The sequence below is a fragment of the Sapajus apella genome, unplaced genomic scaffold (genome assembly GCF_009761245.1).
Source record: "Sapajus apella isolate SASKATOON/1434 unplaced genomic scaffold, GSC_monkey_1.0 scaffold30, whole genome shotgun sequence".
Taxonomy (NCBI): Eukaryota; Metazoa; Chordata; class Mammalia; order Primates; family Cebidae; genus Sapajus; species Sapajus apella.
This window is the reverse complement of record NW_022436970.1, coordinates 24,676,191-24,690,688: the sequence shown is the minus strand read 5'-3', so window position 1 is coordinate 24,690,688 and position 14,498 is coordinate 24,676,191. Positions and strand designations below refer to the sequence as shown.

At 54.4% G+C, this 14,498-nt stretch overlaps 2 protein-coding genes across 7 annotated transcripts in view; one reads left to right on the top strand and one right to left on the bottom strand.

Moving 5' to 3' along the window:
* SLC66A2 (solute carrier family 66 member 2) overlaps window positions 1–6,339 on the top strand; it is a 37,254-nt gene extending 30,915 nt beyond the window's left edge. For all 4 annotated transcript variants that reach the window (XM_032293794.1, XM_032293795.1, XM_032293796.1 and 1 more), the window contains one exon: window positions 4,585–6,339. In XM_032293794.1, coding sequence (XP_032149685.1) covers window positions 4,585–4,792 — 208 coding nt within the window. In that variant the 3' untranslated portion in view covers window positions 4,793–6,339. The remainder of the gene's footprint in view (window positions 1–4,584) is intronic.
* Window positions 6,340–9,535: 3,196 nt separating this feature from the next.
* KCNG2 (potassium voltage-gated channel modifier subfamily G member 2) overlaps window positions 9,536–14,498 on the bottom strand; it is an 86,706-nt gene continuing 81,743 nt past the window's right edge. For all 3 annotated transcript variants that reach the window (XM_032293791.1, XM_032293793.1, XM_032293792.1), the window contains exon 4: window positions 9,536–10,561. In XM_032293791.1, coding sequence (XP_032149682.1) covers window positions 9,785–10,561 — 777 coding nt within the window. In that variant the 3' untranslated portion in view covers window positions 9,536–9,784. The remainder of the gene's footprint in view (window positions 10,562–14,498) is intronic.

The following is a 14,498-nucleotide window of genomic DNA, read 5'->3' as shown; positions in this document are numbered from 1 at the left end:
TGAGGACACCCCTGTGCCCGCTCCCCACTGAGGACACCCCTGTGCCCACTCCTCACTGAGTACCCCCTGTGCCTGCTCCTCACTGAGGACCCCCCTGAGCCTCCACACTTAGCTTAGGTCTGGTCTCTGTCACAGATGCTGAGGCTGTGATTTGGAGGGAATGGTGTTCTTGGATTTGTTATTTGTGGGAAACAGCCTGGAACAGAGGTGGCCAATGTGTGTTTTTGTGTTTGAGAACGGGTGCCCAAGGGCCATAGCACCCCTTCCAGGGCTCCTACGGACCTCTGAGTATTTGCAGGACGCCCCCATGTGTAGGCAGAGGTGTGAGGGGCTGCAAGTCCTGTAGCAGGTAGGTTCAGGTACCAGTTATAGGTAAATGTATGAGGGCTTGTTGCAGGTGTGGAGTGGTGGTAGGGGGTGAGATGTAGGTACAGGTCAGGGTTACAGGTGTAGATATTAATACTGGTGTGGGGTGCAGTTACAGGTGTGGGTTGTAGGTATGGGTGTGGGGCATAGGGACAGGTGTGGGGTATGGGTATGGGTGTGGGCAGTAAGTACAGGTGTGAGGTGTAGGTACGAGTTGGGGTGTGCAGCGTGGGGTGTAGGTGTGTGTTGTAGGTACGGGTGTGGGGCATAGTAGGTGTGGGTTGAGGTAGGGGTGTGGGGCATGGGTACAGGTGTGGGTTGTAGGTACAGGTGTGGGGTGCTGGCATGGGTGTGAGGTGTAGGTACAGGTTGGGATGTGTTGTGGAGTGCTGGTGGGGACTGGGCTACCTTGGTTGGTGTGGTTACAGTGAATCAAGACCACTGGGGTTGCTGAGGTTTCCTGGGTGAGGGTGCGTGGAGGCCTGAGAGGGTAGTCATGGCTGGAATAGGTTCCCTTACTGTTGGGTTGGGCAGTGGCAGCCCTGAGGGCTTTGGTGTGGGGTCCGACAGGCAGGGATGCTCTCAGAGAGAAAGGGGGTCTCTCGTGGCTGGTCATGATGGCTCACACTTGTAATCCCAGCACTTTGGGAGGCCAAGGCGGGCGGATTGCCTGAGCTCAGGAGTTTGAGACCAGCCTGGTCAACATCATGAAACCCCGTCTCTACTAAAATACAAAAGATTAGCCGGGCATGGTGGTGTGCACCTATAGTCCCAGCTACTCGGGAGGCTGAGGCAGTAGAATTGCTTGAGGCAGGGGTTGCAGTGAGCTGAGATCACGCCATTGCACTCCAACCTGGGTGATAGAGTGGGACTCCGTCTCAAAAAAAAAAAAAAAATAATAATAAACTATACAAAGAGTTAGTGAAAAATCAAATAGATAAATTAAAATAGGATATTTAAAAAATTTTAAATAATCTTAAGGCAGGAATAAAACAGCAGGGACAAGCTGAGAACCAAAAAAAAATAAAATGGTCTACCTAAATTCAAACATATCAATAGTAACATTAAATGTCAATGGTCTAATCATAGCAATTAAAGGATAGAGATGTTCAGATTAATTTAAAAAGAAACATAAAACTCAACTACATACTGTTTACAGAAAACTCACTTTAAGTGTAATTACATCTGTAGCTGATGCCTGGCGTGCAGGGATGTCCTGACCAGGCGGCCGTGCAGGGATGTCCTGACCAGGCGGCCGTGCAGTGACACATTAAAGATAAAAGGATGGGGCCGGGCGCGGTGGCTCACGCCTGTAATCCCAGCACTGTGGGAGGCCGAGGCGGGTGGATCACGAGGTCAAGAGATCAAGACCATCCTGGTCAACATGGTGAAACCCCGTCTCTACTAAAAAAATACAAAAAATTAGCTGGGCATGGTGGCGCGTGCCTGTAATCCCAGCTACTCAGGAGGCTGAGGCAGGAGAATTGCCTGAACCCAGGAGGCGGAGGTTGCGGTGAGCCGAGATCGTGCCATTGCACTCCAGCCTGGGCAACAAGAGCGAAACTCCGTCTCAAAAAAAAAAATAAATAAAAATAAAAATAAAAATAAAAGGATGGAGAAAGACACCATCCATGTGTGACTCAAACCTGGGAGGAGCTGTATTAATATCAGACAAAGGACATTTGCCTTGAATAAAAAGAGACATTGCATCACGATAAACAGGTGAATTCACCAAGAAGATACAACAGTTCTAAGTGTGTATGCACTTAACAATAGAGCCTCAAAGTACATAAGAGGCCAGAACTGATAGAAACGCAAAGACAAATCCACCATTACAGTTAGGGACTCCATCTCTCCTCAGTAAGTGATAGAAGAAGTAGACGAAATTAGCAGGGATATAGAAAATCTGACCCCAGCAACCAAGTGAACGTACACATTCTTTTCAGAAGCCCATGGGACATTCACCAACACAGACCACAGCCTAAGTCTTGAAAGTTTATTTAAAAGAACTGAAATTATCCAGAGTATTTTCTGTGACTATAATATAATTAAGCTAGAAATTAATAGCAGAAATAGATCTTAAGTCTCCAAAGATTTAGAAGCTAAACAAGATACTTTTAAACAATCTGTTAGAGAATGTCTTAAACTATTGAGAATAGTTTGAACCGAAAGATGCAACACCTTATCAAAATGTGTGGGATGCAACTAAAGCAATCCTTAAAGTTAACTTTGTAGTATTAAATGCTGATTTTAGAAAAGGAAAGTTCTGAAATCATCAGTGAAGCTTAAGGAACTGGAAAATGAAATGCAAAATAAGCCAAGCAAGCAGAAGGAAGGAAATAATAGAGCTAACACCAGGCAACAAAAATAAAAAGAACTGCAGAAGTATAAAAAACGAAACCCAAAGCTGCTGCTTTGAAACAAATCATTAATCGATAAACCGGTAGCTGGAATGACAAGAAAACACAGATTGCCAGTATTTGGAATGGAGGAGGGTATTCTGTAGACCCAACAGGCAGTCGATGTACTTCATGCCCATGCATTTGAAAACTTGGATAAAATGGACCAATTCCTTTGACCCAAGAAGAAATAACTTGAATATTATTAAATAGATAATGCCTATCTATTAAGGAAATTGGATTCATCATCTAAAATCTGAAAAGGCTCTTTTTCAAGGAAAGCCAGAATCGTGTGTGTGTGTGTGTGTGTGTGTGTGTGTGTGTGTTTACATAGAATTAGTCAACTGATTAAAAACAAGTGTTGAAACTCAAGTGTGAGCTGACGCTGCATGCCAAATAAAGCCACGGGCTTTGTGTGGAGAGTAGCCCGTCCCTGACGCAGGCATGGCCGCCTTTGTCGCTCTCAGGAAGTACTCATCCTGGGAAATCTTAGCCGTGTGTGAAGGTCAGGTGATCGCCCTGTTTCCTGTCCTGGGTGTGAGGGGTCAGCCAGAAGCTGGGCAGGACAGAGGCGGAGTCACTGAGCAATGCTTGGGCGCCTGCTGTGTCCAAGGCTAATATGGGATGAGTCGGCCTTTGCACAGGGGCTGTGGTCCCAGGGCCTGGAGTCCCACCCCAAGTCAGCTCTGCAGCCCTGCCTGGGCCTAAAGGAGGTGGTGGTGGGGGGGATTCTGGGGCCTGAGCTGACTGCTGGGGTGTGCCAGAGCAGAGCACTGTGGGCTTGAGAGAGAGAAGGGTGCAGACACCGGCTCTCTCCTCCCACGGGTTCCCAGCTCCAGCCTGGACCCCTGCCCTGATCCACACACCTGGCCACAGCTGCGCTTGAAGACCCTCGTGCAGGGCGGCCCTGGCGCCCAGGCTGCCTCAGCAGGCAGGTGCCCACTCTGGTTTACGAGCGGGACAGAGGCCGTGGGGTATGGGGCAGCCAGCCGTGTCTTGTCCTCTCTGTCAAGACAGCGCTCCCTGCCCAGGCGCTGCCGCTGGCCTTGGGAGCTGTGGAAGGGCCAGTGGCCGCTGAGTTAAACATTTCACGTGGGAAAGCGCAGTGGTGCTCATGTTCACTGCTAGGCAAGCCAGGGCACGAACGAAGTGACGGGGAAGGGTGTTCTCACGACTGTGGGTGGCGGCTGCTCCCTGTTCACTCAAGGGAGGGAAGGTTTGCACCAATCACCAAGGAGGGAGGCCTGGCCGGCAGAGACCTGAGAGCAGCTGTTCTGCTCCGCTGCGTGCCTGGTGGGCCTGAGGTGCATCCTCAGCACCCTCCCAGGCCTGGCCCCTCCCGGAATTGCCACTGCCTGCCAGAGGCCCTGACCCCCTCGGTTGCTCACCCTGCCACCCGCTGTGGTCTCGAGCAGATCTTTCTTCTTGGGTCGGATCCCCTGGAACCCCAGCCAGGCGGCAGCTCCTGAGGCCACAGGGCGGGGGGTTGGGTGGGATAGGCAGGGTCAGGGTGTGTCCTGTGGCCCCCTGGGGTGGCCCCAACCTCCTGGTGTCCTTGACCCCCCGGCTCACCCCACTGACTGCCTGGGTGTCCCCTCAACTCCCTGATTGCCCAAGCCTCAGGTCGCCCCACTGACTTGGTGTCCCCTCAACCCCATGGGTGCCCCTGAGCCTCAGGTCGCCCGCTGACTGCCTGGGTGTCCCCTCGACCCCCTGGGCGTCCTGAGCCCCACATCACCTGCTGCCTGGGTGTCCCCTTGACCCCCTGGGTATCCTGAGCCCCAGGTCGCCTACTGATTGCCTGTTTGTGTCTCCGCAGCATCAAGATGGTTCTCATGTGGACGAGCGGTGATGCCTTCAAGACAGCCTACTTCCTGCTGAAGGGCGCGCCCCTGCAGTTCTCTGTGTGCGGCCTGCTGCAGGTGCTGGTGGACCTGGCCATCCTGGGGCAGGCCTACGCCTTTGCCCACCACCCTCCGAAGCCGGCGCCTCACACCGTGCACCCCGCCAGCACCAAGGCCCTTTGAGGGTGGAGAGGACGAGGATGTGGGACCGCCAGCCTTGGGCACTGGTGGGCCCTGATCTCCCCACGGGGAGGGTGGGTGCTGTGGCCCCTGCAGGTGTGGGGGAGATGGGGTCCTGGTGTCAGAGTTTCTGTCAGTCTCTGTGGGGTCTCTCTGGGTGGGCAGTGGGGGTGGGACTGGGATGCCGTTTGTGCTCAACAGGTCAGCCAGGGTAGATCTGACCCCGAGGTCTGGGTTTCGGGTGTTTTCAGGGTGATAATAGAAAGCAAGTGTTTCTCCTGTTTCCTCTCACGAAACACCACCTGAGCCCGAGGTACACATGGGGAGGCGGAAGGCAGCCCACGGGACCCTGCTCCAGGTGGACATACAGGCCAGCGGCCTCGAGCCATGAAGCTATGGGGGCCTCGGGATACCCACAAGTCCTGTGAGCAGAGCCCTCAACCTTGAAAGACCCTGGCCGGATCCCCTGTTTGGACTGGGGTGGCCTCTGCTGCTAGGGACCGGCACAGGGGCAGGCCGGGGTTTTCTCTTCCTGGCACGTGTGGAAAGGCAGCTGTGGGGATGCAGGGTCACCTGCTCCTGCTTTCCTGGGCGGTCGGAGCGGCTGCCTCCTGAGGCGCAGACAGGCCCAGGCGCCCTGAGGTTCTGCTGTGTCCAGCCTCGCAGGGCATCGCCAGAGCAAGCTCAGGCTGCTCTTGCCAGAGGCTCTGCTTCTCCTCGAGTCCTTGGGGACGTGGCAGATGCTGGCGACTGTCAGACAACGTGGAGGGCCCTGGTGGGCGAAGGCTGAGGGGGCCGGGCTGAGGCCCCTGCACGCCACCCCTGGGCTCCTCTGGCAGAGATCCCTTCCTTCTGGGCGCTGACTGTTCCACCGGATGCAGCTTAGCTGTCTCTCTTCCAGGAGAGAGATGGCCTCGGTCCAGGAAGCGGAAGGGGCTGGTCCTGGCTGATGGCCCCTCGCCCTGCCGTCCTGGGCTTTTGGCCTGAAGCAAATTCCTGAGTGGGGTGGTGGCCCTGCCAGGTGCTGTCCCGTCCCCTGTCCCTTGCCCGCCCCCGTGTGCCGGCTCATGCAGTTCTGGCTGCAACTGGTCTGACCCTTGTCACCCCACGTTCTGCCCCCACCCCATTTTCAGTTTAACTCGAGGTCACACCGTGTCAGCACCACTGCGCTGACTGCGGCTGGCCCCCAGGCCTCAGAGTTCTGGATGCTTCCATGCGGCTCCAACAGGCCGTCGTCTTCCCCTCCGTGGGCGCAGGGGCCGCTTCCCACAGGCCTCTGAACGCAACGCCGGGCGGTGGCTGTGGTCGTGGCGAGATGCTCCAGGCTGCCTCCTCCTCCTGCGTTTCCTCAGAAAAACTTGAATGTCTGAGTGAGGGTCCTGCTTTGCTCTCTGGCCTGTGAGATGCTTTGAAAATTTTTATTTTTTAAAGATGAAGCAAGATGTCTGTAGCGGTAATTGCCTCACATTAAAATGTCACCGATTGCAGGCGCGGTGACTGCTGAATGTACCCCCGTGGCGACTTGGAATCAATAAACCGTGTGTGGATCCCATGTGGTGTTGTGGGGCCCCAGGCAGGGGGAGGGGTCTGGTGCTGGCCTGGGCTCTGGCACCTCAGGAGGCTCCTCCTGGACACAGAGACGACAGCCCAGCCCCCTCGGATATGTCACTGCCTGTGCCTGTGGACCGGGGGCGCGGGTCCTTCAGCTGCTCATGGGCGGGTTTGGCGCTGCCTCGGCTGCTTTGGCCTCTGCAGCTGCCACATCTGCCTTCTCCCTCCCACCACCAAAGCCTGAAAGCATGGGAAGGGTCTCCTTTAAAAGGAGGTGTTTCTAGATTTGCGATCTCAGAGCAGCACACAGAGATGGAGCTGTGTGCGCACAGTGATTTTTTTCTGTGTAGTGTTTACAGTGGAGGCAACATGTGAGCTTCTTGTCCAGTAAACAGCCAGGTGTGTGGGTGGAGGTTGCAGGGCAGGGTTTGGGTTGAGGCCCATCCGGGTGCGAGGAGAGGGCACGGCCCATATCCAGGCAGCATCCCTGAGGGAAGGTGGAGAGTAAGGCCAGCGTGTCTGGAACGTGTGGGACACAAATCACTGCCCTCAAGTGGTGGACGGTGCCACATGAACCAGAGCTCTAGTGCGGGGATGGGAGACGGGGACCACTCTGGGCCACCAGGTTTTAACAGGGAGGAAATGGGAACAAGGTGTCAGCCCTGCGTGGCGGGGGCTGGACCAGGGGGGTCACTGTGTTTCTGAACTCTCAGGTCGCTGCTGCCCCGTGATGCCTTTGGATGTCTTTAAGCAACAGAGAAGCACCAGGGAAGGAGGAGGCTGAAGAGGGCCTCTCTGTGGGACAGCAGGTCGTGGGAGCCTGGGAAGTTCACGTTCCCCTCACCCCACGAGGACACAGACCTGATGGACTCCAGCCCTGTGCCCTTCCCTGAGGCCTGTGTGGGAGGGGGACTCACTGGGCACCTGTAGAGTGAAAAGGAAGCCTGGGGCTGGGTGGAAGTGTGCCACCCGTCTCAGCACAACTGCCTGGCACCCCATCCTGGTGACCCAGGGTGGCCTCTGGGGGACCCTGGTCTTGGAGGGCTCCAGGGCTCTCTGGCCAGACCCCGCAGCCCAGGGTGGGGAGGGGCAGGTCTGAGACCCCCATCCCCCATCACTCCCCACCTGGCCCTCCAAGGGAGAACAAATTGGGTTTGTTTCTGGGGGTCTTCGTGGTGGTCAGCACCTTATCACACAGGAAGAATCCTTCTGTTCCTGGGGGTCACCAGTAGAGGGTGGGATGAGCAGCAGAGGGTGGGGGGCGCTGACCTTGGCGTGTGGCCCCTTGGGCGGTCCTCTGCCCAGGCCTCTCAGCCCAGTACTGAACTCTGCCCATTCCTGAGCAAGACCCAAGGCTATCTATCACTGAGAGGCAGCCCCCAGTGTGCTGCCAGTCCTCAGGCCCCCACTGTGTGTCTGGGGCCCCAAGCCCAGCCCGTGTCATGGGCACCTGGGGCACCAGCTGACCTGCTTGGGGGAGGCGGGTCTGAGCGCCAGGTGGTCCCAGTGGCTGCTGCAGGCCCTGCCCGTGAAGAGGCTCCACACTCACCTGGATCATGCCTGTCTCCTGCTTTCTTCACAACTGTATCCCTTACAGACTCCTGTGGCTTTGGTCCCGGAGGGGATCCTGCCCCAGGGAGGCCAGATGCCTGGGCAGGTGCTCAGCCAGCCCTGAGCCCTGTGGGGACAGCCCCAGGGCCCTCACTTTCCACTCATGCGTGGTGCCAAGGGCGGGGGGCAAGTCTCAGGCCTGGAATCCACGTCTGGCGTGGCCGATATTGCATTGCTCTGTTTCCCTGTGTGAATGACGGGAGCCTTTTCTGCCCAAGGCGCTGAAGTGAGGATCCCTGAGGAAGCAGGGCTTCCCGCACGCTGGCATCCGCCCACCTGACCCTGGAGGAACGGTCGCTGCTAAGACCAAAGTTATTTCAGTTTCCCTGCATCCTGGACCCCTGTTCCTTGTCCCAGAGCCATGACACTCGGAGAAGCCAAGTGCTGTGTGCTCCCGGGAGCTGAGGCAGCATCAGGGTGGCCCCTCATGCCTTCCCCAGCCCATTCCAGCCCTGGGTTCTCCTCTTGGCATCGAGAGCACCCAGCCCTGCCGGGGAGCTGGGGACCAGCATCAAGCTGGGCATTCTGTGCAGCCACAGGCAGGGAGATGGGCTTGCTGCTGTGGACACAGCTCTGCAGAACCAGGCCTTGAGTGCAGGGACGTCACGCTCAGGCGCCCTGGCGGTTCCTCTTGACTCCCTTATGATGGAAGAAAACCTCTTTCAGGCCAATGAGTGCCAGGCTGTAGGGCAGACCCCAAAGACCACAGGACACCTTGAGAGGAGCTCCGCCGCAAGTTGTGTGGGAGCAGCGGGTGGATTGTATTGGGTTTCCACAGTCAGGAAATGGGCTTCCGGACACCACGTCCCCTCCTCCCTGCACTGACCCGTGCCAGGGGCCCCGCGTTAGCTGCCTTGTAATGGAAGGTGGGACCCTCCAGGTGAGGTGTCCCCCTCCCGCTTCTAACTGGTCATGACTCAGGTCTCCTGGCTGAACTCACTAAAATGAATGTGTATAGAGCAGCGCGAAGTGGAAAGTTCCTTCCTCTCCACCTGCAGGGAGAGGCCCGAGCTTTGGTACCTGTCCCCGCAGGCGCCTCTGGAGGAATCTCAGCCGCTTCCTCCCTGAGCGAAATCCCTCCATAGCCTCATGCAGAGGGTAGGGCAGTTCTTCCATCTGAATGAAGCCCCAAGGAAACACTCCTGTTGGGGACAGGAGGTGTCCCAGAAGAACAAGGACACGGTCCCATAGGCCGTGGAAGGGTTACAATGCCACACGCAAACCTGGTGCAAAGGGAGTGTCAGAGGCCCTTGTCACCCTTCCGGAGGTCGAGCCTCTAAGGTTCCCTAGAGAAGGGGTGTCAGAGGATGCAGGTTACAGGTCAGGGCTGGAGCCCCCTTCCCCAACCCTGGAAAGGGCAATTATTGGGGCGGACTGTGGGGCTGTGAGCGTCTGCGTCAAACCTCTGTCCCATCCCTGGGAAGGGGATGTGGGCACAGCTGGATGCCCAGGGCCGCCTCCTGCAGGGACCTGCCCATTCCGAGTGCCGGCGGGGCCTGAGGGGGGGCTGCACTCCCCACTTCTCCCTGGCTGGAGGCAGGAACGGTCAGAGGGGAAACGAAGTCATCTACAACAGGTGTGGAATTTCTGGGACTTACTAAATTTATTTTTAGCTAGGCATAGAAAATTAAAAATCCACGGAAAGGGGAGGGGCAGGAGGTCACAGGCCAGTGGCTTCCAGGCGGGGCCCGGCCTAGTTCTGGGACTCCTCATGCACGAGGGCCGAGGACGCGGCCTGCAGGACCCGCTCCCCCGGGCCAGACGCCCCGCGCGCCTCCGGGTTCCCGACGCTGCAGCTGGTGTGGAGGGGTCTTCGTGTGGGTGGTGCCGGCGTCAGGGCCGTGCCCGGGCCCACAGCGCGTCTGCAGAGTCGGCGGCCAGGCCCGTGCTGTCGGGGCCCTGCGAGCTGTCCTCGGTGGCCGTGGCCGAGCGCGTGCTGTCCTCGCGCAGGGCCGGCTCGGGGCTGGCCGCGCGCTGCTGCTGCTCCTTGAGCTCGGAGTAGGAGCGCGAGAAGGTGTGGAAGATGGAGGTGACCGGGAAGGCCATGAGCAGGATGCCGCTGAGGATGCTGCTGAGCGCCACCACCTGGCCGGGCAGGCTGCGCGGGACCATGTCGCCGTAGCCCACGGTGGTCATGGAGATCACGGCCCACCAGTAGCTGGCGGGCACGCTGGAGAAGTCGCGGCGCGCGCCCAGCTCGCGCTCGGCCAGGTGCACCAGCGGCGCGAAGAGCGCCATGGCCACGCAGAGGAACAGCAGCAGCAGCCCGAACTCGCGCGCGCAGCGGCGCACGGTCAGGCCCAGCGAGCGCAGCCCCAGAGAGTGGCGCGCCAGGCGCATCACGTAGAGCACGCGCAGCGCGCGCAGCAGCCGAAGCACCAGCCCCGCGCGCTCCAGGAGCTTGCTCCCTCCCGGGCCAGCCGCCAGCCCGAGCAGCAGCGACACGTAGAACGGCAGCAGCGCCAGGATGTCGATGACGTTGAGCGGTGCCCGCAGGAAGGCGCACTTGCTCTCGGCCTGCAGGGAGCGCAGCAGGAACTCGAAGGAGAACCAGGCCACGCACACGGTCTCGAGCACGAACAGGCTGCGGCACTTGGGGGAGCACTCGCCCTGCAGGGAGAGGGGACGCAGGGCTGGGGTTAGGGCCGGGGCCTGCGCCCCTCCTTCCGCAGGACGGGAGGGCGTCCCCCAGGCCACCCTTCCTCCTCCACTCTTCCCGCCCCAGCCCACGAAGCAAGCGCAAGGGATATTGCCAAACAGGCCCAATTCCTGTTAAATAAATAAATAAGGGGAAAAACCCCCCACAAGATTGAATGGTGATCACTTCGGGCACGAGAGCCGATGAGCTTAGCTGACTCAGGAAATGGTGAAAATAATAATGTTAAAACCCCTGACCTTTTAACGTCTTGGGAAATGGTCTTAACAGCAAACAGGACAACAAACATTTAAGAAAATCTTGGAAAATTCTGTAGGAAAGGTGAGCATTTGTGGCATCTGTGTCACGACTGCGTCCTCCCCTCGGCTTGACCAGAAACTTCAGGTGGAATGGCTGCGGCTGCAGCCACAGGCACAGCCTCGCCCAGCCCCGCCCCCACCCCAGCTCCCAGTTGCGGGGGGCTTCTTCTCCAGGAAGAGGCAGACATCACCATCTCACATTCTGCTCCTAGGGGAGGCCGGTGGAGGGGTGGGGGCTCCCTCCTCCTGTCCAGTCCCCACTGTCCTGGGTGGGAGGCTGGCCCTGGGAAGATAGGGCCTGACTGCCCTGGCCCCAGCTCACATGGGAGTGATTCTAGACCAGGAGAGGCTGATGGGGTCTCAGCGAGCCGCCCCCAGCTCTGAGAGGGGGGTGTGTGTCATTCACACTGAGGCTTGCCATTGTCCCCATCCCCCAAATCCCTGCTTGAGAGATTTTTTGCCTGGAGGTAGCTACATGCAGGAAATACTCTCTTCTCAAAGGAAGTGACTTCATTTGCAACAGAACATGAAGAAGTTTATACCTAAGGGCATGCTCAAAACTACTGGAGGTGGTGGTGAAGGGAATTAGGAGACTGATTATCTGCTGACTGTGTAACCTAGACTGCAGGCTGGCTAGTGTGCTGGAGAATGAGGGGATAAGACAGCCCACAGGAGCCCTCCTGGGGTCAGAACAGTATCAGACTCTCAGAAACCACTGAGAAGGAGCGGCCATACGCTCAGGTTGTAGAGGAGTAACAGAGCTCTCAGCTGGCTACTAGGAGTTTAATGGGTGTGGTCAGTGAGCGAGAGGAAGAGGTTGCTCCCCAAACCTAGGGTGCCTGTGGCACACTGAGGCTGCCCCCACCCAGAGGCTGTTGCTGGGGAGGAAGAGGGGCACATAGGTATCACAACAGTAACCCGGCCCATCACCAGAAGACTAAACCAATGAGCAACAGGCCCAGGACTGGGGAGTACCCAAAGTGCTAGAATATCCATCTAAGATGTCTAGTTTCCAACAAAGAATGACAAGATATGTAGGGGGGGAGGGAGGGAGGAAGGAAGGAAGAAAGAAGGGAGGGAAGGGAAAAAATAAGAAAACATGACTCATACACTCGGAAAGGCAACAGAAACTGCTGTGAGTGACCAAATGTCAAATTTAACAGAATGAGATTTCAAAGCAGCGACTATAAACATGTTCACAAAACTAAAGGAAGCATAAATGGAAATGCCATAAATAGAGACTATTGGTAAAGAGATGGACATTTAGAAAAATACCCAAATGGAAATTCTGGAACTGAAGAGTGCAATAATTGAAATAAAAAAATTTCAAAATCACTAGAAAAGTTTAACAGTAGGTTTTAACTGGCAGAAAAAAGAATTAGCAAACATGAAGACAGTGTGACAGGAATTATGCAAGCTGAAGAACAGAGAGAAAAGAAGCAAACAGAGCCTCGGGAAATGCAGGACACCATTATCTGCACCAACAGACGCATAATGGGACTACTCAAGGCGAGAGAAGGGAGAAGAAAAAATATGCAAAGAGATAATGGCTGAAAAAAACCGGTAACTACATATCCAGGAAGCTCAATGAAGTCCACGTAGGATAAACACAGAGACACATCATCATAAAAGTAATGAAGGTCAAAGACAAGGAAAAAGTATTGAAGGAGCAAAACCAGAAGGAAGATGAAGATTCACTCACAAGGGAACCTCAACAGAGATGCTGCTGACTCCTCAGCAGAAAGACTGCAAGCCAGAAGGCAGTGGGATGACATATCCAAAGTGCTCAAAGTGGGGGAAAAAAAAAAAAAACCTGCCAAGCAAGAATTCTATATCCAGCAGAGTGTTCAAAAATGAGAGTGAAAAATACACACTTTCCCAGGGAAACAAAAATTAAGAGAATTCACTGCGAGCGGAATCCTAAAGAAAACTCTTCAGGCTGAAGGCAGGGGACCCAGACAATAATCTGAATCAACATAAAAAGTGTTAGTAAAGGCAATTATGTAATTAGAAAGACACTATAAACACATTTTTTCTTCTCTTAACTGACTTGAAAAACTGTATAAAAATAAGATGTATATAATGTATACGTCTACAGCATATAGAAATGTAATACATGTGCAATGTATTTGCCAATAAAAGCCCAAAGGAGATGTGTGGGACCAAAGGTGTAATGGTCTAAGGAAACTACAGATAGTGAAGCAAAAGCAATAATTGTAACAATGTATACCACAACAATGCACCTAAAGGGAGAAAAGTCACTACAGCTATATAGGTGTAACATCTCCATCTCACTGGAATTAAGGTAGCACAAATCTGAAGCAGGTTCTGATTATCTGGGGTAAACTCTAGAGCAACCACTAAAAGAAATACCTAAAAAAAAAAAAAAAAAACCTTTAAAATCTCATTAGTGGGCTAGGCCGTGGTGGCTCATGCCTGTAATCCCAGCACTTTGGGAGGCCAAGGTGGGCAGATGACCTGAGGTCAGGGGTTTGAGACCAGCTTGGCTAACAAGGCAAAAACCTGTCTCTACTAAAATTACAAAAATTAGTGGGGTGTGGTGGCGTGCATCTGTAATCTCAGCTACCTGGGAGGCTGAGGCAGGAGAATCACTTGGACCCAGGAGGCAGAGGCTGCAGTGAGCTGAGATCCCGCCACTGTACTCCAGCCTGGGCAACAGAGTGAGACTCCATCTCAAAAAGAACAAACAAACAAATAAATATATAAATATCATTAGTGAAATTAAAATGCTCCATTAGAAAATATTCACCCAATGCATAACAAAGCAGTTAAGGAAGGATCCAGAAACAAAGTGGTCCGGGAGGCATGTGAAGCAGACACAAACCCAAATGTATGACTGAATAACATTCAGTGTGAATGGAATGAACAATCCAAAGGCAGACTGGATTTTTAAAAATAATTGAACTGTAAGTTGTCTATAGGAGACACATTTTCGATTCAAAGGAACAAATAGATACGATGGAAGAAGATGGGGAAAGAGACATCCTCTAAACAGCAACCACAGGAAAGCTGGAATGACTATACTAACAGACAAGGCCCACTTCAAAGAGTGTCATTAGAGATAATATATAATGAGAAAATCCATCAAGAAGACACAACAATTAAAACATATGCACCAATAATATAGCAACAAGTAAATGAAGCAAAAACTGAAGACAAACAGAAAACAGGAATAGACATCCCATAACCTTTTTTTTTTTTTGACAGGCGTTCTTGCTCTGTCGCCCAGGCTGGAGTTCAGTGGTGCAATCTTGGCTCACTACAACCTCTGCCTTCTGGGTTCAGGTGATTCACCTGCCTCAGCCTCCCGAGTAGCTGGGATTGCAAGCGCCTGCCACCACGCCTGGCTAATTAATACCCCACTTTCAATAACAGATAGAACAATTACACAGGAGAGTCAAGGAAACTGAAGATGTGAACACCGTAAGCCAAATGGACCTCACAGATGTCTGCAGAATCCTTCCCCCAACAACTCAGGATATATTTTTTTCAATGTGCACATAGAACAGTCTCCAGAAAAGGCCACATACCAGGCCATAAAACAAACCTCAATAAATTTAAAAGGATAGAA